Source organism: Chiloscyllium punctatum, chromosome 19, assembly GCF_047496795.1.
Source record: "Chiloscyllium punctatum isolate Juve2018m chromosome 19, sChiPun1.3, whole genome shotgun sequence".
Classification (NCBI taxonomy): domain Eukaryota; kingdom Metazoa; phylum Chordata; class Chondrichthyes; order Orectolobiformes; family Hemiscylliidae; genus Chiloscyllium; species Chiloscyllium punctatum.
In genome coordinates, this window is record NC_092757.1 from 49,956,074 (window position 1) to 49,983,356 (window position 27,283).

General features: G+C 46.3%; 1 protein-coding gene across 1 annotated transcript in view; it reads right to left on the minus strand.

Annotated features, from left to right (window-relative positions):
* The window catches only part of LOC140491234 (scavenger receptor cysteine-rich domain-containing group B protein), a 78,523-nt gene extending 54,321 nt beyond the window's left edge, over window positions 1-24,202 (minus strand). Inside the window, exons 1-4 of the mRNA XM_072589207.1 lie at window positions 24,162-24,202; window positions 22,440-22,472; window positions 20,120-20,149; window positions 10,856-11,161 (exon numbers count right to left, since the gene is read on the minus strand). Of these exons, the coding sequence (XP_072445308.1) occupies window positions 10,856-11,161; window positions 20,120-20,149; window positions 22,440-22,472; window positions 24,162-24,183 (391 nt within the window). The 5' untranslated portion in view covers window positions 24,184-24,202. The remainder of the gene's footprint in view (window positions 1-10,855; window positions 11,162-20,119; window positions 20,150-22,439; window positions 22,473-24,161) is intronic.
* Between the last annotated feature and the right edge of the window lie 3,081 nt (window positions 24,203-27,283).

A 27,283-nucleotide genomic window follows, 5' to 3' on the forward strand; every position in this document is an offset into this window, starting at 1 on the left:
ACCCTTCCCATCAACCCCTATTTCAGTCAACCTTACAGCATGATCCCTTTCCAAGTTTTCTGCCTCATTGATACAGTTGTCATTCTTGACTTCTCTTGTGCTAACTTTCCCTTCAATTTCCGTTTTAAACATCCAGTTTGTCCCCCGCCCCCCCGCTACTTAGTTTAAATGTAGCGTTGTTGCAGTAGCAAACCTGCCTGCCAGAATGTTGGTCTCTAACCTATTAAGGTGCAAACCGTCTCTCTTGTAGAATTTATGCTTGCCACAAAATATACCCCAGTGATCCTAGAACTTAAATCCTGGCTTCCAGCACCAGTTCCCCAACCACACGTTCAAGTCTATTATCTCCCTGTTTCTGGCCACACCAACCACCAGATTCTAACCAATGTCTCACAGTATCTCCAGCACTCATTCTAACCAGTCTCACTCTGTAACTCCAGCACTGACTCAAACCAGTCTCTCACAGTAACTCCAGCAATGACTTTAACCTGTCTTTCACTGTAATTCCAGCAGTGACTCTAACCAGTTTCTCACTGTAACTCCAGCACTGACTGTAACCAGTCTCACACTGTAACCCCAGCACTAACCAGTCACCCACTCTAACTCCAGCATTAACTCTAACCCGTCTCTCACTGTGTCTACAGCACTGACTCTAACCTGTCTCTCAGAGTAACTCCAGCACTAACTCTAACTAGTCTCACACTGTATCTCCAGCAAAGACTCTAACCAGTCTCTCACTGTAAATCCAGCACTGATTGTAATTTTACTGCTCCTCGGACCTGATGAAGGGCTTTTGCCCGAAACGTCGATTTTACTGCTCCTCGGATGCTCCTGAACTGCTGTGCTCTTCCAGCACCACTAATCCAGAATCTGGTTTCCAGCAGATGCAGTCATTGTTTTTACCTAGTTGATTTTAACCCTACTGCGAATCCTCTTGCAAGGATGCCTGCCTTGAAGAAGTTTTCCTCCTCTCTCTACAAGAATCTCAGGGAGTCCCTCTCCCACTGCAACTCCCAGGTCATTTCCTCGGCCCTGAAGCTCTTCAACCATGTCCTGTAACAAACTCGCTACCACATCCACATTCGCTTCCTCAGTGCCTGCCTCCGTAACCAACTCATCCCACACGGACTCCGGAGCACCTTTAAACCAGCAGAGTTCGGACTCGAACAGGATAAACAATACAGACTACAGATTCAAAAACACCAGCAACGGTTCTCCTTCAAGATCCTCCGCTCCACGCTTGCAGCAATGCGCTGGCACCTAACCTCTCTCCAGTCAGCCCTGCCTCAGCTGAGGGCCACACTCTCTCAGAATTGCAAAGGACCCACTCTGTACAACATCCTCAGGAGAATTCATACTCTCAACAAACAGTATTTCAACTCCATCTCAAACATCAAAAACTGTAAGTACAACAAACTTTTATCTACCCACCTCCATAACCAGTGCTCCTCAAACATTCCAGAAGATTCTCCCGGCCTCTGGAACTGTTTAGACGCCATGAGCCATGCGGCTGGTGCAGCTGCCACCCCCACGCTGATTGAAGATGTCACTTCCACCCCATCATGGCCACTCCCACAACCACGTCCGCCCCTCACAATTCCTAATGCATCACACATGACATCACTTCCGCCCCTCACATCATCGCTGATGTCACACGCTCAGTGACTTCCGCCACCCCTACTGCCATGTCTGCCACCACTTCTGCCACCCACCGGCATTCTGATGACACGCCCCCCTCACATATCCCACTGTCACCATTCCCGGCCCCCAGAAACCTGAGGGAAATACCACCCCTGCTCGTGACTCCACCCCCATTCCCCCCAACATCACACCCACTCCAGTCACTGGGTCCACCCCCACTCCCAGCTTCACACCCACACCAGATCCCAGATCCCAGCTCCCAGCCCTGCCAAGTTTTCATCATCCCACCAGACGTTCCCCTCACTGAGGACGAACGATCAGTCCTCAGCAAAGGACTCACCCTCATCCCCCTCCATCCACGCATCAATGAATTTAATACACGCCGTGACGTCGAACAATTCTTCCGCCGCCTCCACCTCTACAATCAGGATTCCCGCCCACCTTCCGAGGACCCCTTCGCCCACCTCCAACACACTGCATCCACCTGGACACCCTGCACTGGCCTATTATCTGCCCTCGACCTCTTCATTTCCAACTGCCGCCAGGACATTAACCGCCTCAACCTGTTAACCCCCCTCCCCCACTCCAACCTCTCACACTCACAACGCACAGCCCTCCAATCCCTCTGCTCCAATCCCAACCTCACCATCAAGCCAGCAGATAAAGGGGGCACAGTGGTAGTCTGGCGCACTGACCTCTACACCGCTGAAGCCAAACGCCAACTCGAGGATACCTCTTCCTACTGCCCCCTCAACCATGACCCCACCCTCCATCACCAAACCATCATCTCCCAGACCATACAGAGCCTCATCACCTCAGGAGATCTCCCACCCACAGCTTCCAACCTCATAGTCCAGGAGCCCCGCACTGCCCAGTTTTACCTCCTTCCCAAGATCCACAAGCCTGACCACCATGGCCAACCCATTGTCTCAGCATGCTCCTGCCCCACTGAACTCATCTCTGCCTACCTCGACACTGTCCTATGCCCCCGAGCCCAGGAACTCCCCACATATGTTTGAGACACCACCCACGCCCTCCACCTCCTCCAAGACTTCCGTTTCCCTGGCCCCCAACGCCTCATCTTCACCATGGATATCCATTCCCTCTACACCTCCATCAACCATGACCAGGGCCTCCAAGACCTCCGTTTTATCCTCTCCCGACGTCCCCAACAGTACCCTTCCACCGACACTCTCATCCGTTTGGCCGAACTGGTCCTCACCCTTAACAATTTCTCCTTCAAATCCTCCCACTTCCTCCAGACCAAAGGGGTAGCCATGGGGACCCATATGGGTCCTAGCTATGCCTGTCTCTTTGTTGGCTACGTAGAACAGTCGATCTTCTGTAATTACACCGGCACCACTCCCCATCTTCCTCCGCTACATTGATGACTGCATTGGCGCCACCTCGTGCTCCCGCGAGGAGGTTGAGCAATTCATCAACTTCACCAACACATTCCACCCTGACTTTAAATTTACCTGGACCATCTCTGACACCTCCCTCCCCTTCCTGGACCTCTTCATCTCCATTAATGATGACCGACTTGACACTGACATTTTTTATAAACTCATTGACTCCCACAGCTACCTGGATTACACCTCTTCCCAACCTACCTCTTGCAAAAATGCCATCCCGTATTCCCAATTCCTCCACCTCCACCGTATCTGCTCCCAGGAGGACTAGTTCCACCACAGAACACACCAGATGGCCTCATTCTTTAGAGACCGCAATTTCCCTTCCCACGTGGTTAAAGATGCCCTCCAACGCATCTCGTCCATATCTCGCACCTCCTCCCTCAGACCCCACCCCTCCAACCGTAACAAGGACAGAATGCCCCTGGTGCTCACCTTCCACCCTACCAACCTTCGCATAAACCAAATCATCTGCCAACATTTCCACCACCTCCAAAAAGACCCCACCACCAGGGATATAATTTCCCTCCCCACCCCTTTCCGCCTTCCGCAAAGACCGTTGCCTCCGTGACTACCTGGTCAGGTCCACGCCCCCCTACAACCCACCCTCCCATCCTGGCACCTTCCCCTGCCACTGCAGGAAACCTGCGCCCACACCTCCTCCCTCACCTCCATCCAAGGCCCTAAAGGAGCCTTCCACATCCATCAAAGTTCTACTTGCACATCCACTAATGCCATTTATTGTATCCGTTGCTCCTGATGTGGTCTCCTCTACATTGGGGAGACTGGACGCCTCCGAGCAGAGCGCTTTAGGGAACATCTCTGGGACATCCGCACCAATCAACCTTACCAACCTGTGGCCCAACATTTCAACTCCCCCTCCCACCCTGCTGAGGACATGAGGTCCTGGGCCTCCTTCACCGCTGCTCCCTCACCACCAGATGCCTGGAGGAAGAACGCCTCATCTTTCGCCTCGGAACATTTCAACCCCAGGGCATCAATGTGGACTTCAACAGTTTCCTCATTTCCCCTTCCCCCACCTCACCCTAGTTCCAAACTTCCAGCTCAGCACTGTCCCTATGACTTGTCCTACCTGCCTATCTTCTTTTCCACCTATCCACTCCACCCTTCTCTCTGACCTATCACCTTCATCCCCTCCCCCACTCACCTATTGTACTCTATGCTACTTTCTCCCCACCCCTACCCTCCTCTCATTTATCTCTCCAACCTTCAGGCATTCTGCCTGTATTCCTGATGAAGTGCTTTTGCCCTAAAACGTCGATCTTCCTGCACCTCGGATGCTGCCTGAACTGCTGTGCTCTTCCAGCACCACTAATCCAGAAATCATTCAATCTGACTCCCGCTTTGAATCTAACCAGTCTCTCACTTTTACTCCAGCATTGACTCTAACCAGTCTCTCACAATAACTCCAGCACTGACTCTAACCAGTCTCACACTGTACCACCAGCACAGACTCTAACCAGTTTAACTCAGTAACTCAAGCAGTGACTCTAACCAGTCTCACACTGTAGCTCCAGCAATGACCCTAACCAATCTCACACTGTAACTCCACCCCTGATTCTAACCAGTCTCACACAGTAACTCAAGCAGTGACTCTAACCAGTCTCACACTGTAACTCCAGCAGTGACTCTTACCAGACTCTCACAGTAACTCCAGCACTGACTCTAACCAGTCTCACACTGTACCACGAGCACAGACTCTAACCAGTTTAACTCAGTAACTCAAGCAGTGACTCTAACCAGTCTCACACTGTAGCTCCAGCAATGACCCTAACCAATCTCACACTGTAACTCCACCCCTGATTCTAACCAGTCTCACACAGTAACTCAAGCAGTGACTCTAACCAGTCTCACACTGTAACTCCAGCAGTGACTCTTACCAGACTCTCACAGTAACTCCAGCACTGACTCTAACCAGTCTCACTCTAACTCCAGCACTGACTCTAACCAGTCTCACAGTAACTCCAGCACTGACTCTAACCAGTCTCACTCTAACTCCAGCACTGACTCTAACCAGTCTCACTCTAACTCCAGCACTCACTCTAACCAGTCTTTCATTGTATCTCCAGCACTGACACTCACCAGTCTGTCACTGCAACCCCAGCACTGTCTCTAACCAGTCTCGCTCTGTATCTCCAGCACTGACTCTAACCAGTCTCTCACTGTAACTCCAGCACTGACTCTAACTAATCTCACGCTGTAGATCCAGCAATGACCCAAACCAGTCTCTCACAGTAACTCCAGCATTGACTCTATCCAGTCTCTCCCTGTAACTCCAGCACCATGTCTAACCCATCACACACTGTAACTCCTGCACTGACTCCACACAGTCTCTCACTATACCTCCAGCATGGACTCTAACCAGTCTCACACAGTAACTCTAACCAGACTCTCACTGTAACTCCAGCACTGACTCCAACCAGTCTAACACAGTAACTCCAGCATTGACTCTAACCAGTCTCACACTGTATCTGCAGCACTAATTCCACCCAGTCTCTCACTGTAACTCCAGCAGTCTCTAGCCTGTCTCTCACAGTAACTCCAGCACTGACACTAACTAGTCTCACACTGTATCTCTAACACTGACTCTAACCAGTCTCTCACTGTAAATCTAGCACTGACTCTAACGAGTCTCACAGTGTATCCAGCAATGACCCAAACCAGTCTCCCACTTTAACTCCAGCACAGACTCTAACCAGTCACAGACTGTATCTCCAGCTCTGACTCTAACCAGTCACTCACTATGACTCCAGCATTGACTCTAACCAGTCTCTCACTGTAACTCCAGCACTGACTCTAACCAGAATCTCACAGTATCTCCAGTACTCATTCTAACCAGTCTCACTCTGTAACTCCAGCACTCACCCTAACCAGTCTTTCATTGTATCTCCAGCACTGACACTCACCAGTCTGTCACTGCAACCCCAGCACTGTCTCTAACCAGTCTCGCTCTGTAGCTCCAGCACTGAATCGAACCTGTCTCTCACAGTAACTCTAGCAATGACTTTGACCAGTCTCTCACTGTAACTCCAGCATTGAATCTAACCAGTCTCCCACTGTAACCCAGCACTGATTCTAACCAGTCTCTCACATTAACTCCAGCACGGACTCAAACCTGTCTTTCACTCTAACTCCAGCACTGACTGGAACCAGTCTCTCACTTTAACTCCAGCACTGACTCTAACCAGTCTTACACTTAATCTCCTCCACTGACTCTAACCAGTCTCTCACTGTAACTCCAGCACTGACTCTAACCAGTCACTCACTATGACTCCAGCATTGACTCTAACCAGTCTCTGACTGTATCTCCAGCACTGACTCCAACGAGTTTCACAGTGTACTCCAGCAATGACTCAAACCAGTCTCTCACTGTAATTCTAGTATTGATTCTAACCAGTCTCTTGCTGTAACTTAGGCACTGACTCAAACCAGTCTCTCACTCTAACTCCAGCACTGACTCTAACCAGTCTCACACTGTAACTCTAGCACTGACTCTAACCAGTCTCACATTGCAACTCCCGCACTGACTCTAACCAGTCTTGCACTGTAACTCCAGCACAGACACGAACCAGTCTCAGACTGTAACTCAAGCACTGACTCTAACCAGACTCTTACTGAATCTCCCGCACTGACTCTAACCAGTCTCACACTGTAACTCCAGCACTGACTCTAACCAGTCACTCACTATGACTCCAGCATTGACTCTAACCAGTCTCTGACTGTATCTCCAGCACTGACTCCAACGAGTTTCACAGTGTACTCCAGCAATGACTCAAACCAGTCTCTCACTGTAATTCTAGTATTGATTCTAACCAGTCTCTTGCTGTAACTTAGGCACTGACTCAAACCAGTCTCTCACTCTAACTCCAGCACTGACTCTAACCAGTCTCACACTGTAACTCTAGCACTGACTCTAACCAGTCTCACATTGCAACTCCCGCACTGACTCTAACCAGTCTTGCACTGTAACTCCAGCACAGACACGAACCAGTCTCAGACTGTAACTCAAGCACTGACTCTAACCAGACTCTTACTGAATCTCCCGCACTGACTCTAACCAGTCTCACACTGTAACTCCAGCACTGACTCTAACCAGTCTCCCACTGTAGCTCCAGCACTGACTCGAACCAGACTCACACTGTAACTCCTGCAGAAAGCTGCCTGCATGACTTATTACTTCGCATGCATGGCCACTTCGTATCATTGACCCCACTCCTTCTGTGATTGGGAACGTTTAAAACCGTACTGTTTACACTGACCACACAGTAACAAACAGGGTTATCATACAGGGTGTACTTCAAATACTCTGGGATCTTTTGTTCAGCTGCTGAGCGCAGCGTAAAACTCCAGACAGGATAAATAGAGCTTCTCCCATTACCAGTTTCAACATCATGTACACTCTCTCCTGCTGGCCCAGGGTAGAGCAGACATGGGGAAAGACAGAGAATGTTGCATAAACCCAGCAGGTCTGGCAGCAGTTGTGGGGAGGGAAACAGAGTTAACTTTCCAAATCCAGTGTGATTTTTCTTCAGAACTGAAAGGGATTGGACAATGTTTTGTTTTTGTAATGAGGTACTATTATTTGAGCACGTGCTATGCTTCATTCAAACATTGTAGTAGGCTCAGTACAGAAAGGTTTGCACGACAGCAAAGTTGGGTTATTGAAATGGCAAATAACTGGGAGGTCAAGGTCATTCCTGCAGAAGGAGAGGTGGCAAATACTAGCTCAGAGATAGAAAGCAATGAAGGTGAACAGGACAAAAGGATGAAGTTAGAAATCATCTTGGACCAAAGCCAAATAATTAAAACAGAAACCTGCACAAGGGGGTACTGGATGTCATAGAATCTCAACAGTACAGATAGAGGCCATTCAGCCCATCAAGTCTGCACCTACCCTCTGAAGAGCAGCCCATCCAGACCTACCTCACCTCACATAGATAAGAGACAGGACAGGCGCTAATTGAATATTTTTCATCAGTATTCACAATGTTGTCCAGGAGAATACTGAGATACAAGCTGTTAGACTAGACTGGGTTGAGGTTCACAAGGAAAAAGTGTTGGCAATTCTGGAAAGTGTGAAAATAGATAAGTCCCATGGACCGAATGGGATTTATCCTAGGATTCCCTGGGAAGACAGGGAGGAGATTACAGAACCTCTGGCTTTGATCTTCATGTCGTCATTGTCTACAGGAATAGTGCCAGAAGACTGGAGAATAGCAAATGTTGTCCCCTTGTTCAAGAGGGGGAGTCGAGACAACCCTGGAAATTATACACCAGTGAGCCTTACTTCAGTTGTGGGTAAAGTGTTAGTAAAGGTTATAAGAGAAAGGATTTATCATCACATAGAAAGGAATAATCTAATCAGGGATAATCAACACAGTTTTGTGAAAGGTAGGTCATGCCTCACAAACCTTATTGAGTCCTTTCAGAAGGTGACCAAACAGGTAGATGAGGGGAAAGCAGTTGATGTGGTGTATGTGGATTTCAGCAAAGTGTTTGATAAGGTTCCCCATGGTAGGTTATTGCAGAAAATACAGGCGTATGGGATTGAGGGTGATTTAGAATTTGGCTTCAGAAATTGGCAAGCTGAAAGAAGACAGAGGGTGGTGATTGATTGGAAATGTTCATCCTGCAGTTCAATTACTAGTGATGTACCGCAAGGATCTGTTTTGGGGCCACTGCTGTTTGTCATTTTTATAAATGACCTGGAGGAGGCTGTAGAATGATGGGTTAGTAAATTTGCAGATGACACTAAGATCGGTAGAGTGCGGAAGGATGTTTCAGGTTACAGAGGGATATAGATAAGCTGCAGAGCTGGGTTGAGAGGTGGCAAATGGAGTTTAATGTGGAAAACTGTGAGCTGATTCAGTTTGGAACAAGTAACAGGAATTCAAAGTACTGGGAAAATGGTAAGATTTTTGGAAGTGTGGATGAGCAGAGAGATCTCATTGTCCATGTACATAGGTCCCTGAAAGTTGCCACCCAAGTTGATAGGGCTGTTAAGAAGGCACATGGTGTGTTAGCTTTTATTGGTAGAGGGATTGAGTTTCAGAATCATAAGGTCATGTTGTAGCTGCACAAAACTCTGATGCGGCCGCACTTGGAGTATTGCATACAGTTCTGATCGCAGCATTATAGGAAAGATGTGGAAGCATTGGAAAGGGAGCAGAGGAGATTTACCAGGATGTTGACTGGTATGGAGGGAAGGTCTTATGATGAAAGGCTGAGGGATTTGAGGCTGTTTTCATTAGAGAGAAGAAGATTGAGAGGTAACTTAATAGAGACACGTAAACTGGATTAGATCGGGTGGACAGGGAGAGCTTTTTCCTCGGATGGTGATGGCTAGCACGAGGAGACATAACTTTAAATTGAGGGGTGATAGATACAGGTCAGAGGTCAGAGGTAGTTTCCTTACTCAAAGAGTAGTAAGGGCGTGGAACATCCTGCCTGCAACAGTCGTAGACTGTAACTTTAAGGGCATTTAAATGGTCATTGGATAAACATATGGATGATAATGGAATAGTGTAGGTTATATGGGCTTCAGATTGGCTTCATAGGTTGGTACAACATCGAGGGCCGAAGTGCCAATACTGCACTGTAATTTTCTGTGTTCTATGTTCTATGTTCACCCTATCCCCATCACCCCAGATTTCCCATCACCAATCCATCCAACCTGCACAGCATTGGACTGTGGGAGGAAACCAGAGCACCTGGATGAAACCCATTCAGATATGGGGAGAACTTACAAATTTCAGATGGTTGTCTGAGGCTGGAATCAAACCAGGGCCTTTGGCGCTGTGAGGCAGTAATGCTAACCACTGAGCCACAATGCAATCCGTGTCTTATAATGTCTCATTAGATTAGATTAGATTAGCTTCCCTACAGTGTGGAAACAAGCCCTTCGGCTCAACCAGTCCACACTGACCCTCCGAAGAGTAACCCACCCAGACCCATTTCCCTCTGACTAATGCATCTAACACTATGGGCAATTTAGCATGGCCAATTCACCTGACCTGTACATCTTTGGGCTATAACATTACGTCCGTGTCATTTGTGATAAAAGTTTTTATTGTGTGAGGTATTTCAGCCCTATATATTGGTGCTTGATCTTTGAAGGAGTTATCCAAAAATGTCCCATTTTCTTACCCTTACTCATAGCCCTGTAAGATATTTCCTTGTTGAGCATTTATCCAACCCCCTCTGAAAGTCACTGTTGCTCTTTCAAGTAGTACATTCCAGATCATAACTACTCATTGCATCAATAAAATTCTCCTCATCACATTCTGGTTTCTTTGCCCATTATCGAAAATATGTTTTGTTTGATTACCGTCTCTCTGGTGAATGTAACATTTGTCCTTATTCCCTGTACATCACCATGATATGCTCTTGTCTAACTCAGATGGGATTTTCTGTGCCAGCAAAGTGATAGCAATTACAACTCAAGTGATCAGAGATTAGGGTCCTGGCAATGGAGCTTTTAACTTTCTCTTGCACCCTAGTCCAACCATGGCATGCATTTTAAGAGAGGGCTGTGGACAGGAAAATGGACTCTGGAAGCAAAACTGGAATTATCGATCAGAATTGAAATTAAGATTACAGCATTGAGGTGGGTTAATTTCTTCATCATCACTCTGAGTTGAGATGCTGTTTACTCACTGAGGTATGTTATTACCAACTTGTTCAGGCATTTACAGTATTAACAGTTCTCAGGTCTAGGATTAAAACCAAACTTAATTAAGATTAAAACTAAATTTAATGAAGATTAAAGATAAACTTTGTACCATTGCATATGACTGCCACATCCTCATAATGGTTGCAGTTGTGAATGGCCCAGCCCAGGCTTCCACACTCGCTCAGTGATGACTCGGTCCCTTTGCAATCTACATTGTCCAGCAGTATCAGCCCTGACCCTCTGCCAAAGGGCAGGGTTCCTGCCACAGAGAGGGCACGGCCACATCCAAGCTGCTGGCAAACCACATTGGCATCGACGATGTCCCAATCATCATCACATACCGTTCCCCAAGTGCCATTGTAGAGGATTTCCAAAAGACCCTGGCACAGATTGTGCCCATTCACCAAGCGAACTCCTGGGGTCAGAAAGTAAAAACCAACTTGTGAAAAACTGTTCACTGTCTTTGTTTGACAAACAAATTCTCAATATTTGAAAATGCTCAATATTTTCGGTGCCTCCTCTCCATCTCTGTAGTCCATTCAAAGAACTGAACTATAAACTGAAAGGAAAAAGAGTTAGTATTGCAAACATTTTCTTAACTGGCACCAATGGGACCAGGAGTGTGCCAATTGTTCAAGTATTTTGGATAATCAAGAGGTCCACATAATCAATGTAAAAACACACACTGAGTAATAGAAATGTAATGCAGGGGATATACACATCACTAGTATATGTTATTTCCAACAGAAGTCACTTAAGTAATAACACAACTTTGCCTTAAATAAAACATACCAACAGCCTTCTCACTCGCACTCTGAAGTGACTACTCAGATATCACATGGTATTTGAGGGGGAATTGTTTCAAAATTGAGTCAATTGTTGATGTTCTGCAGGGCCATTTGATCGGACACCAAGTATATTTATCCCTATTGAGATAAATAAACTAAAAACTATAATAATTGGACAGAATAATAGAGTGAACTCCATGGTATTTGAGGCATATACTTTTTACCAGTTTATCGAGAGTGCTGGTTCATAAAGTTCCCGTTAAAACAAAGCTGCTGTCCCACTGCCCACAATGTTAGGACACCCCAAAGCACCGATGCAATTCCTTTTGATATTAACTGCTGTTGTACAGGAAATGTGGTCACTTATTTATGTAATGGATGCCAACAAACTAAAGACAGTGAAAACCGAAAGAACTGCAGATGCTGCAAATCAGAAACAAAAACAGAAGTTGCTGGAAAAGCTCAGCAGGTCTGGCAGCATCTGTGAAGAGAAATTAGAGTTAACGTTTCAGGTCCAGTGACCCTTCCTCAGATTGGCCCACACTGGTCCATGTCGACCAAAATGTGCATCCAGTTTAGCCCCATTTCCCTGCACTTGGCCCATACCCTTCTAATTCTTTCCTATCCACATATTTGTCCAAATGCCTGTTAAATGTTGTTAATGTACCTGCCTCAACCACTTCCCCTGGCAGCTCAGTCCACATGCGTACCTGGCCCTGTATAAAAAGGTTGCCTCTCAGATTCCCTTTTATTCTTTCCCCTCTAACCTTAAACTGATGCTCCCTAGTCCTTAATTCCCCAACCCCAGGAAAAAGACTGAGGTGCATTCACCCTATCCATGCCTCTCATGATCTTATACACTTCTATAAAGGTCCCCCCTAAGTTTCCCACGCTGGAAAGAAAAAAGTTCTCGCATGTCCAACCTCTCCCAATAACTCAGATCCTTGAGTCCTGGCAACATGGTTGTAAATTTCTTCTGCACTCTTTCCAGTTTAATAATGTCCTTCCTATAGCAAGGTGACCAAAACTGAGCATAATACTCCAAGTGTGGCCTCACCAACATTCTGTACAACTGCAATATAACTTTCCAACTTCCATAGTCATGTGATATTGATTAAAGGATGAAATATTGATTGTGACATGAAGGAATGAAAATATTGTACATACTGCCAAGAAGAATAACTAGATACTGTAGTCAAGGCTAACTCATGATAGATTCACTACCAATTTGTTCCCTTGCCTGACCCAGGCCCACATTTCCATAGTCACAAGGATTTTATGCCAAGCTAAAATAACAGAAGAATGCTGAATACTGAAATCCAGGCCCATTTCCAACAGATCCTATTTTTGCTAGGATAAAGGAAGAGGGACACATTTGGGAAACTCAATTCAGTCAGGGACATCTGAACTTAATGCAGAGTTCAAACAATGTTTTCTGAAACAAGTTCCATTTTCTACAGTGTGTGATTTACCATTCTCAGGATACCCGTGAATGTGTGAAAGATGTCATAAGGTCTGCTGAACTTTCAAATTGACACGCTATTTAAATTTAAAATGTACAATGTGCCCTCTCTCTCTTTCTCTCTTTCAGGTAACAAAAAACATCAGTAGAAATTTGTGGGTGTAATCCCGTGGGCTATCATTGCAGTATGAGTCTGGCTTAACTATCAATCTATCATTATCACATGAGTGGGCCTATAAGCTCAGAGTTGGTCCAATAGTTCCAATAGGGTATTGAGAAATCAGCTGACATCGATGTGGGCTACAAATACAACTCTTCAGAATAATAAAGGAAAGAAATTTTAAATAAACTCAACAAACTCAAAGAGGATAAGCCCTGGTCCTAATTGATTACATGGGCAGATATTAAGGGCTGTCTCCTTGACTTGTCCGACCTGCCTATCTTCTTTTCCACCTATCCACTCCACCCTCTCCTCCTTGACCTATCACCTTCATCTCCTCCCCCACTCACCCATTGTACTCTATGCTACTCTCTCCCCACCCCCACCCTCCTCTAGCTTATCTCTCCATGCTTCAGGCTCACTGCCTTTATTCCTGAAGAAGGGCTTTTGCCCGAAACGTTAATTTCGCTGCTCGTTGGATGCTGCCTGAACTGCTGTGCTCTTCCAGCACCACTAATCCAGTATTTGATTTTCAGCATCTGCAGTCATTGTTTTTACCTTGTTGATTTTAACCCTACTGTGAATCCTCTTGCAAGGATGCCTGCCTTGAAGAAGTTTTCCTCCTCTCTCTACAAGAATCTCAGGGAGTCCCTCTCCCACTGCAACTCCCAGGTCATTTCCTCTGCTCTGAAGCTCTTCAACCATGTTGTGAAACAAACTCGGTACCACAGCCACATTTGCTTCCTCAGTGCCTGCCTCCGTAACCAACTCATCCCACACGGACTCCTGACCACCTTTAAACCAGCAGAGTTCGGACCCGAACAGGACAAACAGTACAGACTACAGATTCAAAAACACCAGCAACAGTTCTCCTTCAGGATCCTCCGCTCCACGCTTGCAGCAATGCGCCGTCACCTAACCTCTCTACAGTCAGCCCTGCCTCAGCTGAGGGCCACACTCTCTCAGAATTGCAAAGGACCCACTCTGTACTACATCCTCAGGAGAATTCATACTCTCAACAAACAGTATTTCAATTCCATCTCAAACATCAAAAACTGTAAGTACAACAAACTTTTATCCACCCACCTCCATAACCAGCGCTCCTCAAACATTCCAGAAGATTCCCCTGGCCTTGGAAACGCCATTAGCCAAGCGGCTGACGCAGCTACCACCCCCACGCTGAGTGATGATGTCACTTCCGCCCACATCTTGGCCACTCCCACAGCCACTTCCAGCCCTCACATCATCGCTGATGCCACACGCTCAGTGACCTCCGCCACCCCTACTGCCATGATCACCACCACTTCCACCCCCACCAGCGCCACTCACCTGCATTCTGCTGACACGGCCCCCACAGACCCCACTGTCACTATCCCCACCCCCCAGAACCCCAAGGGCAACATTCCCCCAGCTCATGCCTCGACCCCCATTCCCCCCACCATCACACCCACTCCAGGTACTGGCTCCGACCCCACTCCCAGCTCCACACCCACACCAGATCCCAGCTCCCGGCCCTGCTGAGTTTTCATCATCCCCCCAGACCTCCCCCTCACTGAGGACGAACGATCAGTCCTCAGCAAAGGACTCACCTTCATCCCCCTCCGTCCACGCATCAATGAATTTAATACACGCCGTGACATCGAACAATTCTTCCGTCGCCTCCGCCTCCGAGCTTACTTTCACAATCAGGACTCCCGCCCACCTTCCGAGGACCCCTTCGCCCACCTCCAACACACTGCATCCACCTGGACACCCTGCGCTGGCCTATTACCTGCCCTCGACCTCTTCATTTCCAACTGCCGCCGGGACATTAACCGCCTCAACCTGTCTACCCCCCTCCCCGACTCCAACCTCTCACTCTCACAACGCGCAGCCGTCCAATCCCTCTGCTCCAATCCCAACCTCACCATCAAGCCAGCGGATAAAGGGGGCGCAGTGGTAGTCTGGCGCACTGACCTCTACACCGCTGAAGCCAAGCGCCAACTCGAGGACACCTCTTCCTACTGCTCCCTCAACCATGACCCCACCCCCCATCACCAAACCATCATCTCCCAGACCATACAGAACCTCATCACCTCAGGAGATCTCCCACCCACAGCTTCCAACCTCATAGTCCGGGAACCCCGCACTGCCCGGTTCTACCTCCTTCCCAAGATCCACAAGCCTGACCACCCTGGCCGACCCATTGTCTCAGCATGCTCCTGCCCCACTGAACTCATCTCTACCTACCTTGACACTGTCCTATTCCCCCTAGTCCAGGAACTCCCCACATACGTTCGAGACACCACCCACGCCCTCCACCTCCTCCAAGACTTCCGTTTCCCTGGCCCCCAACGCCTTATCTTCACCATGGATATCCAATCCCTCTACACCTCCATTCGCCATGACCAGGGCCTCCAAGCCCTCCGGTTTTTCCTCTCCAGACGTCCCCAACAGTACCCTTCCACTGACACTCTCATTCGTTTGGCCGAACTGGTCCTCACCCTTAACAATTTCTCCTTTGAATCCTCCCACTTCCTCCAGACCAAAGGTGTAGCCATGGGCACACGTATGGGCCCCAGCTATGCCTGTCTCTTTGTTGGCTATGTAGAACAGTTGATCTTCCGTAATTACACCGGCACCACTCCCCACCTCTTCCTCCGCTACATTGATGACTGCATTGGCACCACCTCGTGCTCCCGTGAGGAGGTTGAGCAATTCATCAACTTCACCAACACATTCCACCCTGACCTTAAATTTACCTGGACTATCTCTGACACCTCGCTCCCCTTCCTGGACCTCTCCATCTCCATTAGTGACGACCGACTTGACACTGACATTTTTTACAAACCCACCGACTCCCATAGCTACCTGGATTACACCTCTTCCCACCCTATCTCTTGCAAAAATGCCATCCCGTATTCCCAATTTCTCCGCCTCCGCCGTATCTGCTCCCAGGAGGACAAGTTCCACCATAGGACACACCAGATGGCCTCCTTCTTTAGAGACCGCAATTTCCCTTCCCATGTGGTTAAAGATGCCCTCCAACGCATCTCGTCCACATCCCGCACCTCCGCCCTCAGACCCCACCCCTCCAACCGTAACAAGGACAGAACGCCCCTGGTGCTCACCTTCCACCCGACAAACCTTCGCATCAACCAAATCATCCACCGACATTTCCGCCACCTCCAAAAAGACCCCACCACCAGGGATATATTTCCCTCCCCACCCCTTTCCGCCTTCCGCAAAGACCGTTCCCTCCGTGACTACCTGGTCAGGTCCACACCCCCCTACGACCCACCCTCCCATTCTGGCACTTTCCCCTGCCACCGCAGGAACTGTAAAACCTGTGCCCACACCTCCTCCCTCACCTCTATCCAAGGCCCTAAAGGAGCCTTCCACATCCATCAAAGTTTCACCTGCACATCCACCAATATCATTTATTGTATCCGTTGCTCCCGATGTGGTCTCCTCTACATTGGGGAGACTGGGCGCCTCCTAGCAGAGCGCTTTAGGGAACATCTCCGAGACACCCGCACTAATCAACCAAACCGCCCCGTGGCCCAACATTTCAACTCCCCCTCCCACTCTGCCGAGGACATGGAGGTCCTGGGCCTCCTTCACCGCCGCTCCCTCACCACCCGACGCCTGGAGGAAGAACGCCTCATCTTCTGCCTCGGAACACTTCAACCCCAGGGCATCAATGTGGACTTCAACTGCTTCCTCATTTCCCCTTCCCCCACCTCATCCTAGTTTCAAACTTCCAGCTCAGTTACTGTCTCCTTGACTTGTCCTACCTGCCTATCTTCTTTTCCACCTATCCACTCCACCCTCTCCTCCTTGACCTATCACCTTCATCTCCTCCCCCACTCACCCATTGTACTCTATGCTACTCTCTCCCCACCCCCACCCTCCTCTAGCTTATCTCTCCACGCTTCAGGCTCACTGCCTTTATTCCTGATGAAGGGCTTTTGCCCGAAACATTGATTTCGCTGCTCGTTGGATGCTGCCTGAACTGCTGTGCTCTTCCAGCACCACTAATCTAGTGTTTGATTTTCAGCATCTGCAGTCATTGTTTTTACCCAGATATTAAGGGAGTCTAGGCAGGATATAGCTCAGGCACTTTCTAACAATTCATCAGAAAAAAGCTGCAAGCCAGACAAAAAAAAAACATGTAGAACATGTTCAGGGAACGAGAGACCAGTCAGCTTGGCAACGGCACTAGAAAAGGTAATGGGAATAAAGGACCAAATAGAAAAACATCCAGAAATCAGAAATACAACAATGTATGGTCAGAAGGATTTGAAAAGAGATGTCTTGCTTGGCCAACCTCACAGATTTATTTGAGGAGGTAACACAGATAAGGGTAACATCATAGATGTAATTTATCTAACTTATCAGCAGCCTTCAGTATGTTACCATGCAATAGATTAGTGAATAAGGTTGGAGTCAGGTGGCAATTATCAAAATGGATAGGCAGGTGGCTTTAAGAGTTGGGTAAAAGGAAGCCATGTTGAATGACAGGAAGTGAGAGCCAGCAGGGATCAATGTTGGGATCATAATTATTCATAATTCAAATTAAGAGCTAAGAGCAGGAATCACAAACACTCTTTCTGCATTTCTGTATAAGACAATGAATTTTACTAGAATTTGGCTATGTGACAATTTTGGTAAGTTTCATCAGGTATTTACTTCATGAGCACACTAGTGACCTTTCTCACCCTACCTTCCCTCAGAAATAATGCCCCACGACACTGTAGCAGCCCAATCCTTGCAGTTTCCCACTTGCTGTGGGTGGAGGTACTGGCCACTGCCTGGACCTCCCAGGATGCCTGGTGCCAACGCTGTCATTAAAGCTCAGTCTGTGCATCCAGGCAAGTGCTGGCAGCCTGAAATGTAGCTTCCCTGCAATGTTCCTACCCTGCACGGCTCTTGTCAATTGCTCCAGACATTTTGGACAGAGGGAAGTTGCCATTTTGCTTTGCCACTGAGGGTTTGGAGGTCCTGGTCAGTGCATTGCCCAAAGAGTTTGTTGACTGGCGTCTAAGATGGAAGGTCAGAGGAGCAAACTGCAATGGGAAGTGACTAAGCCACTGCTAACTGATGGATTGTAGAATGGAAAACTGCATATTAATAAGGTCCGTCTAAGTATCATAATGTGAAATGGTTTAAATCCTTCAAACTTGGCAAATAGGCCGCAGATGTAAGAGTGAGTGAAAATGTGTGGTGCTGGAAAAGCACAACCAGTCAGGCAGCATCCAAGGAGCAGAAGATTTGATGGTTCGAGCTCTTCATCAGGAATGTGAGAGTTAATGCTCGAAACATTGACTCTTCTGCTCCTTGGATGCTGCCTGACTGGTTGTGCTTTTCCAGCACCACACTTTTAAAATATGATCTCCAGCATCTGCAGTCCTCGCTTTTCCCTGCAGATGTAACAGTGAGTATAATACTGGCAGCTTCACCATTTTAATTGACAGACCATCTGATGCAAGTTGAAAAAACAATTAGATCACATTCGATCAGTTGCTGCTGTTTCAATAGATCTAATGGTTGATATTTCCAAAGAGCTGTTCTTATAGCTGATGCCATTATGAATGCTTGGCTGAAATGAAAAGGGACCAAGTTCACATTATTAACGAACATTTATAAAAAGAGTTGTTGTGGTTACTGAATAGAAATATCTTTGATTTCTTTAGTAATGAATTGGTCTCTTTAGAGAATTTAAAATCTTTGAATATGTCTCATGCATTGAAGGCTCTTTTATTGAACCAACTGGGAATGAGTGAAATGTCTCCTAAATCATTGAAAGTTGATTCTTTTTATTTCCAAATGTATCCAGTGACCTGTCCATAGTGGTTCCTGGGTGAGATGACCTGGGAGAATGAGATGCCATGTGGAGCAGTTGGGAGAGGGAGGAGAGTGTATAAGGGATGAGGGCTAAGTGGACCAACAATTGGGACAAAGCTGCAGACAGAAACGATTGGCCCTTCTAAACGGCCTCACTCAGTACTCATCCGAGCACCACCCCCACCCGGCCTCCGCCAGCATCCTGGCTGTCGTTTGAGCTCAGCAGGTCTGAGTGAAATCTCACTCCACTTCCTGCAGGGTGAACGATGCTTATCGCAAGCTCTTTATATCCAGGCGATCCATGGAGTTGGAAAATTTCTCAATTCATATCTTGCCTCGGTTTGTCGAAATCTGGCTTAGAGAGGGTATTCCTGCTTGTGGGGGAAGATCTTGTGGGGCAGCACGGTGGCACAGTGGTTAGCACTGCTGCCTCACAGTGCCAGAGACTCGGGTTCAATTCCCGCCTCAGGCGACTGTCTGTGTGGAGTTTGCACGTTCTCCCCGTGTCTCCGTGGGTTTCCTCCGGGTGCTCCGGTTACCTCCCACAGTCCAAAGATGTGCAGGTTAGGTGAATTGGCCATGCTAAATTGCCCATAGTGTTAGGTGAAGGGGTAAATGTAGGGGAATGGGTCTGGGTGGGTTGCTCTTCGGAGGGTCGGTGTGGACTTGTTGGGCCGAAGGGCCTGTTTCCACACTATAAGTAATTGAAATAACCTCCACAAAGGCCAGTATCTTGTCACCAAGCCACTCTTTATTTACATGTACATAGTGAACACATGAGAGTGAACACATCTGACATTCCTGTTTATATCTGTCAGCCAGGGATCCCTGAATGGACCAGATTAACAGCCCCAATTAGGGAACTCATATTCTATAAAGTCTAGGAGAAAGTGAGGACTGCAGATGCTGGCGATCAGAGCTGAAAAAATGCGTTGCTGGAAAAGCACAGCAGGTCAGGCAGCATCAAAGGTGCAGGAGAATCAACGTTTCGGGCATAAGCCCTTCTTCAGGAATGTTCTATAAAGTCTACCTGGCTGACCTTGTTACAATCACTACATTCACCTTTATAGAAACATGAGATTTTATTAATGAGCAGAAAAGAAACGCTGATATTAATCCAATGGCAACTCTCCTTACCTTTATAAACAGGGGCTGATGCTGAATCATCTAAAATGAAAGTGGAGACACACAAGTTAGTTCAGAGAGGGGTAGACAAGTCTCAGTAAATTGTATGCTCCCAAACTGCCTGAAATGCCAACATTTGTATTTCGGATTTGATGCAAAATGTGGCAGATGTTGGAGATCTGAGATGAAAAGCAGAAATTGCTGGAGAAACTCAGCATCTTCAGAGAGAGAGAGAAACAGAGTGAACATTTCGAGTCCAATCTGGCTTTTGTTGGAATTGAAGATGGAATGTAATAGGCTTAATGCAGTTGTAAAAATGGTGGGAGGTGGGTGAGTGGGAGGTGCCAGGCAGGGAAAGCTCAGGGAGAGATTAGAGGGCAAGCAAGAGGACAAAGATGGCATGGAATATAATGCAATGTCAATGGTAATAATTAGAGCAAAGAGACAAAGAATTTCAGAGTGTTCCTATTTATTTAATCTTTAACGCTCCCAAAATTAGCAGAAGTCCTGGTGAGAACACAAAGGAATTCTGAAGAGCTGCCAAGCAATGTGGCTGTAAAAATACAAATGGTGGTTGCCACCTGTCATTTTGTTCAGCGGGATTCATAAAGAGAGTTGTCGGACAGAGAAGTCAACTGCAAACTATTGAAAAGGCACTAACTTCATGCAGTATTGTTTGGGAAATATACCTGTAGTTGACTGAATTTCACCGAGATCCTGGGGTAATCACTGACCTGAGACCACTCTGGTACAAATGGTAATCAGCTTATCAAATTTAAAAATAAAAAGTTCAATCAAAAAGTCTTCTGTTTCCTGCCAATGTATTCACATTTCAACCATCATACATGAACCAAAGGAGTCAGCTCAACTCAGATTTCCACTCAGCACTCCACAGGATTCCTAATGGGTACAGCTGTCCCAGGCTGTTTCTATTTCCTTGACCAGGGCTAACTTCCCAGGAATCAAGCTCACTGTTTTCAGAATCAAACTTGTGAGTACTACCACTGAGCTGCAGCTGATAAAATATTCTAGAAGGTGTGGGAAAGGGGTTTATCTGCCTGTGTGTGTCAACTAGAAACTGCTGGCCTCAATTAGTCTCCCAATGTTTTGTCACTGCATGATGTACACGACAAAATGTACACCTTGCACTTTATTAGAAATGCCCAATACTCAGGTGAAGTAGGGAGATGCTGGTAACGGGGGTTGTGGTGTTCAACTGTTTGAGGTTTGATTATGAGTGTCTATTAACAAATCTGTCCTCACAGTGCTTGATTGGTTCAGTCTGTGTGTTAATAGATCGGTGCTCACAGTTCTTGATCGGTTAGTCTGGGTGTGGACTCAGAGGAAAGTAAACACATCTTACAAAGAGCTGGAAGCCTTGACCTTGAAGCAAGGGGCAGACATTTGAAATAAAAACTATTAAGAAAACCATTAATCATCTAGAAGTATTTTTGCATCACTCTGAAACATACAAGGGCTCCCATGAGTGTTTCACAATTGGGAAGGGCTCTACTGGGGACAGCAAACAAAGAATCCCGAGAGAAAAGGAGCTTGGCATTTTCATCCAGGTATAGTTTCCCTGAATCTGATCAGAACAAGACGATTCAGATTGTCTTGCTATCCTGGGCCACCCCTCATTCCCTTTCATTTATACCCGATATACTTGGGTTAATAATTACCCCATTAAACATTCTTCATGATCAACTGACTGACAGATTACAAATGGTAATTTACTGGCAACCAGATTGATTGGATTTATTGCCACATCAATGAATGGCTAGAGCTGCAATTCTATCCAGACAATGAGGCATCTCCTCCCCTTCATCTCTGAACATGAAAGAGGTGACGTGAATTCTGAATAGATAGACTGTGTATTCTGTGATATCTGAGGAACCTCCCATTGCACTTAAATAACAACAAGAATACTTCCACACTGTTAAGTAAAAATGATACACCTTCAAGGATTTGCCAGATGTGGAGCAGCATTTTAGGCTGGGGGTGGGGGTTAGGTGGGGGAGGCGGGGTTAAAGTCAGGGATGAGTTAACTTCCTCGTGGTTAGTGCTCCCTGCAACCACTTAAATTCCATCCCTGCTACACCTACCTATTCCCCAGGAAATGATAATACAGTTGGTTCTCAGATAAGGCGTATGAAAATTGTGCCATTTAAGTTAGTGGAGTTGGAATCGTGTTACAGCCAATTCAGGTAAGGAAACTTCACATTCTACAAATAACAGTCTAACTTCTCCAATCACGTTAAAGCCAATTTGCTTTGAAGACGCATGCGTTATAGCAGAACCAGCTGCATTGTGGCCATTCTTACAAGTGACTTACTTGTGACTTCACGTTTTGCAATGTGTTCAGTTTCTGAAAGAAAGAAAAGACACTAAATGCAAATTCCTAATTTGACAACATTTCCAAAAGAGCTATTTATCTCTACAATATAATCTCTTCTGAGTATGGCTGTGTTCCCAGAGGCATGTGTGAACCTGAACCTGCTGAATCCATCCTGTTTATTTCCACCAGGGGCTTCCCAACCATTACACTCTCTGAAATATTGTGGTTGAATTTCAACAGAGGTTCTGTTTTACTTTATTTATAAACCAATCTTTGTGTGTATATATATATACACATAGTCACAAATACAGTTCAGTTCTCTACAGTAGCATAACAAGGAAAGAAACATTTGAAACACTCTATCCAAACAAATCAAGGCCATCTCCTACACATACAAGACTGTGCATACATACGTATTTGAGGCACTAACACGGATCTCAGTGAATGATGGAGCAGACCTGATGGCAATGAATGGCCTACTTATGCCCCTGCATCTTAAGGATCAAATCTCTTCCTGCACACTCAGCAGAACCACCTGGTGCTCAATAACACTGCACATCGCCGCTGCTGCTGCTGACTTTGCAATGCACTCCTAATATGCGGCAGCATCTTATGTTCAGCTGTTTATTGGATTTTCCAATTTCCCAATAAATGCAAGTGGATTGCTCTTCCATTGTCATCCTGACATCCCACTGGTCAATTCCAGCACAGCCTCGGTCAGAATTGTACAGCTGCTGTTTCCATTAGTGGCTGCAGAGGGCACTGTGGGCTATGAAAGGCAGAGTCGGCCTCTGAATGAGGAGAGTCAGACTGTGTACAATTGAGGCACCAGAAGGAATGGGGAAAATAGAAGGTGTTTGATAAATAATTACAAAACAAAAGATGAGGAGCACTATAAGAGGGTGGCTGCTTGGCACTCAGAAGAAACCAGTTCAAACTTAGCCGCTATTCACTGCAATCTGGCAACGTAGTGAATAAGCAATGAGTTCAAATCTCACTATGGCAATTTAATACCAACAAAGGGTCGGTGTTAATAAAATTACATTGAAACAGTCTGATAGTGAACAAGACGGGCTTTAAAAACTATGCTTTTTAGGGCAGGATACATGCCGACGGTACCACATTAGCCTTTAGAATGAATACAATTTGGAAGCAGGTTATTCAGGTATTTGAGTCCACACCGACTCTTGGAGGAGCAGCCCACCCTATCCCTGTAACATTACATTTCCCATGTTCAATCCGCCTAACCTTTGGACTGTGGGAGGAAACACACGCAGGCATGGGGGGTGGAATACGCAGACTCCACACAGATAGTGTGGGCTTCAATCAAACCTGGGCCCCCTGCACTGTGACTCCACTTCCACCTGAATACAGATCAGTCTTTACTGGACTCTTGTTAGGATAAGCAGGAACTGCTGTCTTGTCCTGTGGTCCCAGATTTGGAGGTAATCCACTCCTTTTGGTGAGCTAATCATCCTGATACTGTCATGGAATCTTCTCAATAAACGTGAATGACAAACACTCTCAGGTGTTTTCAAGTTTTAAAAAAAAACCCACTGCAAAGCTAGCAGAAGTCATCCATCAGATAATCAATAGTCCCATTGCTGCTTGTTTCTGATTCTGCAACTTTGCTTCAAATTCCAAATGTTAAAAATTCAAAGTAAGAATTTACTGTCACTCACCTGACTGACAGCAAGGGGCACAGGACTTTAAACTTACCCGGAACAACCATATAGATCATCACAATAGTTACAGAGGTGATGAGGATACCAAGCAACCAAAGGAAAAACCTCCATCTTCTGAGCTGGATCTTTACACGGTGCCTCAGAGACATTTCCTTCTCGTCGTTTTAAACTAGTTTCTCTCCTGATCAAATGCTGAAGTCAGAAACAGTCTTCAAAGTGCTTATCCTGCCTGCACAAAAAAAAACAAGGTTATATGACCGGTGGATTATCTTTTAAATTAGTGACGTAGCAATCTGTAGGGAACTTTACACTTTCAAACTTGGCAACGTCTTCAGATGGGCCATCACTCAGAGCTGGAGGCTCCAAGGAAGTGTTCCTCATTGTAACATACCATCCATTTGTAATACTCCCCCCCCCCAAACACCAGGTCTGACTGACCGCATCAGAGTGTAATGGGGGTCACTAGTCAGTTGTCTCTCTCAGGATTCCAGGATGGGAGAGAAATGACCAGGAATGCCACAAAAGGAAGAAATTACCAAAATATATAACTTTTGTTGTGATGCTCTTGTGGTGGAGCGATAATGTCCCTACCTCTGATCTGGGTTCAAATCCCTACCTGCTCCATGGGTGTACCATAACAACACTGAACAGACAGATTAAAGATAGGAGTAGACTTTAAAATACTTCATAAAGTATTTTTCCCGGAGTGCTGGAATGCAAATCAAATATTATTAGATTCATTTATTTGTTTTAATATATAATTAGCCCTTCTGGCTCATACCCGAAATGTCGATTCTCCTGCTCCTTGGATGCTGCCTGACCTGCTGCGCTTTTCCAGCAACACATTTTCAGCTCTGATCTTCAGCATCTGCAGTCCTCACTTTCTCCTTAATATATAATTATGCAATATGCTGGAATGTTCTGCCTGGGAGGATGGTAGAGGCAAGTTATCTTACATCCTTTAAAAAGGACTTGGATGAGCACTAGGCACATCATGACATTCGAGGCTATGAACCAAGTGCTGGGAAATGGGATTAGGTTAAAGGTCAGGTGTTTTCAAGTGGCAGCACACTCGATGTATCAAATGGCCTCTTCACTGTATGATTCTGTGATTCAATCCCACCACTTCCAATTTTCAACGTTGCGGGTTGAGGATGCAGGCTGTTGTGGGTCATAGTCTTTCCACACTGAGCGTGTTGTCCACTTCCCCTGGCAGAGAACATAGTGGGGCTTGAGCTTACAATAATATCCCATTGTCAATGAAACAGATTATTCCCCCCTTACGCAAAATGGCATTAATGTTCCTACAGGTACTAAATGTAAAAAATTTGGGATGTAGTTATAGTGGAGCAGTTCACGGGAAGTTCACTAAATTGATTCCAGAGATCAGGAGTTTGTCTTATGAAGAGAGATTGAACAATTTAGGCTTATACTCTCTGGAGTTTTGTAGAATGAAAGAAGATCTAATTGAGGTACAAAAGATGTGACAGGGAATTGACAAAGTAGATGTAGACAGTGTTTCCCCATTTGGGGCTATCTAGAATGAGATTGCACATGATTGCATTTGGGAAGACTCCTGGGATAATACAGAACAAGGCTGCATTTGGATCTCATTTACCTGCCTCAGAAGTGAAAACATTGCCATTCAGTGTAATGTTCAAGGTCAATGCTCAGCACTGTTATACTTTTCAGACCAGTGGAAACAGGGAATCCTGAGGGACAGGATGTACATGTATTTGGAAAGGCAAAGACTGATTAGGGATAGTTGTCATGGCTTTGTGCATGGGAAATCATGTTTCACAAACTTGATTGAGGTTTTTGAAGAAGTAACAAAGAAGATTGATGAGGGCAGAGCAGTAGATGCCAGCTAAATGGACTTCAGGCGTGCGACAAGGTTTCCCATGGGAGACTGGTGAGCAAGGTTAGATCTCACGGAATACAGGGAGAACTAGCCATTTCGATACAGAACTGGCTCAAAGGTAGAAGACAGAGGGTGGTGTTGGAGGGTTGTTTTTCAGACTGGAGGCCTGTGACCAGTGGAGTGCCACAAGGATTGGTGCTGGGTCCTCTACTTTTTGTCATTTACGTAAATGATTTGGATGCGAGCAAAAGAGGTACAGTTCGTAAGTTTGCAGCTGACACCAAAATTGGAGGTGTAATGGACAGCGAAGAGGGTTACCTCAGATTACAACAGGAGCTTGACCAGATGGGCCAATGGGCTGAGAAGTGGCAGATGGAGATTAATTCAGATAAATATGAGGTGCTGCATTTTGGGAAAGCAAATCTTAGCAGGACTTATACACTTAATGGTAAGGTCGTAGGAATGTTACTGAACAAAGAGACCTTGGAGTGCAGGTTCATAGGTCCTTGAAAGTGGAGTCGCAGGTAGATAGAATAGTGAAGAAGGCATTTGGTATGCTTTCCTTTATTGGTCAGAGTATTGAGTACAGAAGTAGGGAGGTCATGTTGTGGCTGTACAGGATATTGGTTAGGCCACTTTGGAATATTACATGCAATTCTGGTCTCCTTCCTATCGGAAAGATGTTGTGAAACTTGAAAGGGTTCAGAAAAGATTTACAAGGATGTTGCCAGGGTTGGAGGATTTGAGCTATAGGGAGAGGCTGAACAGGCTGGGGCTGTTTTCCCTGGAGCGTCGGAGGCTGAGGGGTGACCTTATAGAAGTTTACAAAATTATGAGGGGCATGGATAGGATAAACAGACAAAGTCTTTTCCCTGGGGTATGGGAGTCCAGAACTGGAGGGCATAGGCTTAGGGTGAGAGGGGAAAGATATAAAAGAGATGTCAGGGGTAGTGTTTTCATGCAGAGGGTGGTACGTGTATGGAATGAGTTACCAGAGGAAGTGATGGAGGCTGGTACAATTGCAACATTTAAGAGGCATTTGTATGGGTATATGACTAGGAAGGGTTTGGAGGGAAATGGGGCGGGTGCTAGCAGGTGGGACTACATTGGGTTTGGATATCTGGTCGGCATGGCCGGGTTGGACCGAAGGGTCTGTTTCCATGCTATACATCTCTATGACTCCATGACGTTTTTAAATTGCATTGAGTACTCATCAATCTATTTACTATACAGTTCTAATCAAGTAGAGTTCAAACTGACTCCTTAAACCAATTTCAATCTTTGGGTGCCCTTTA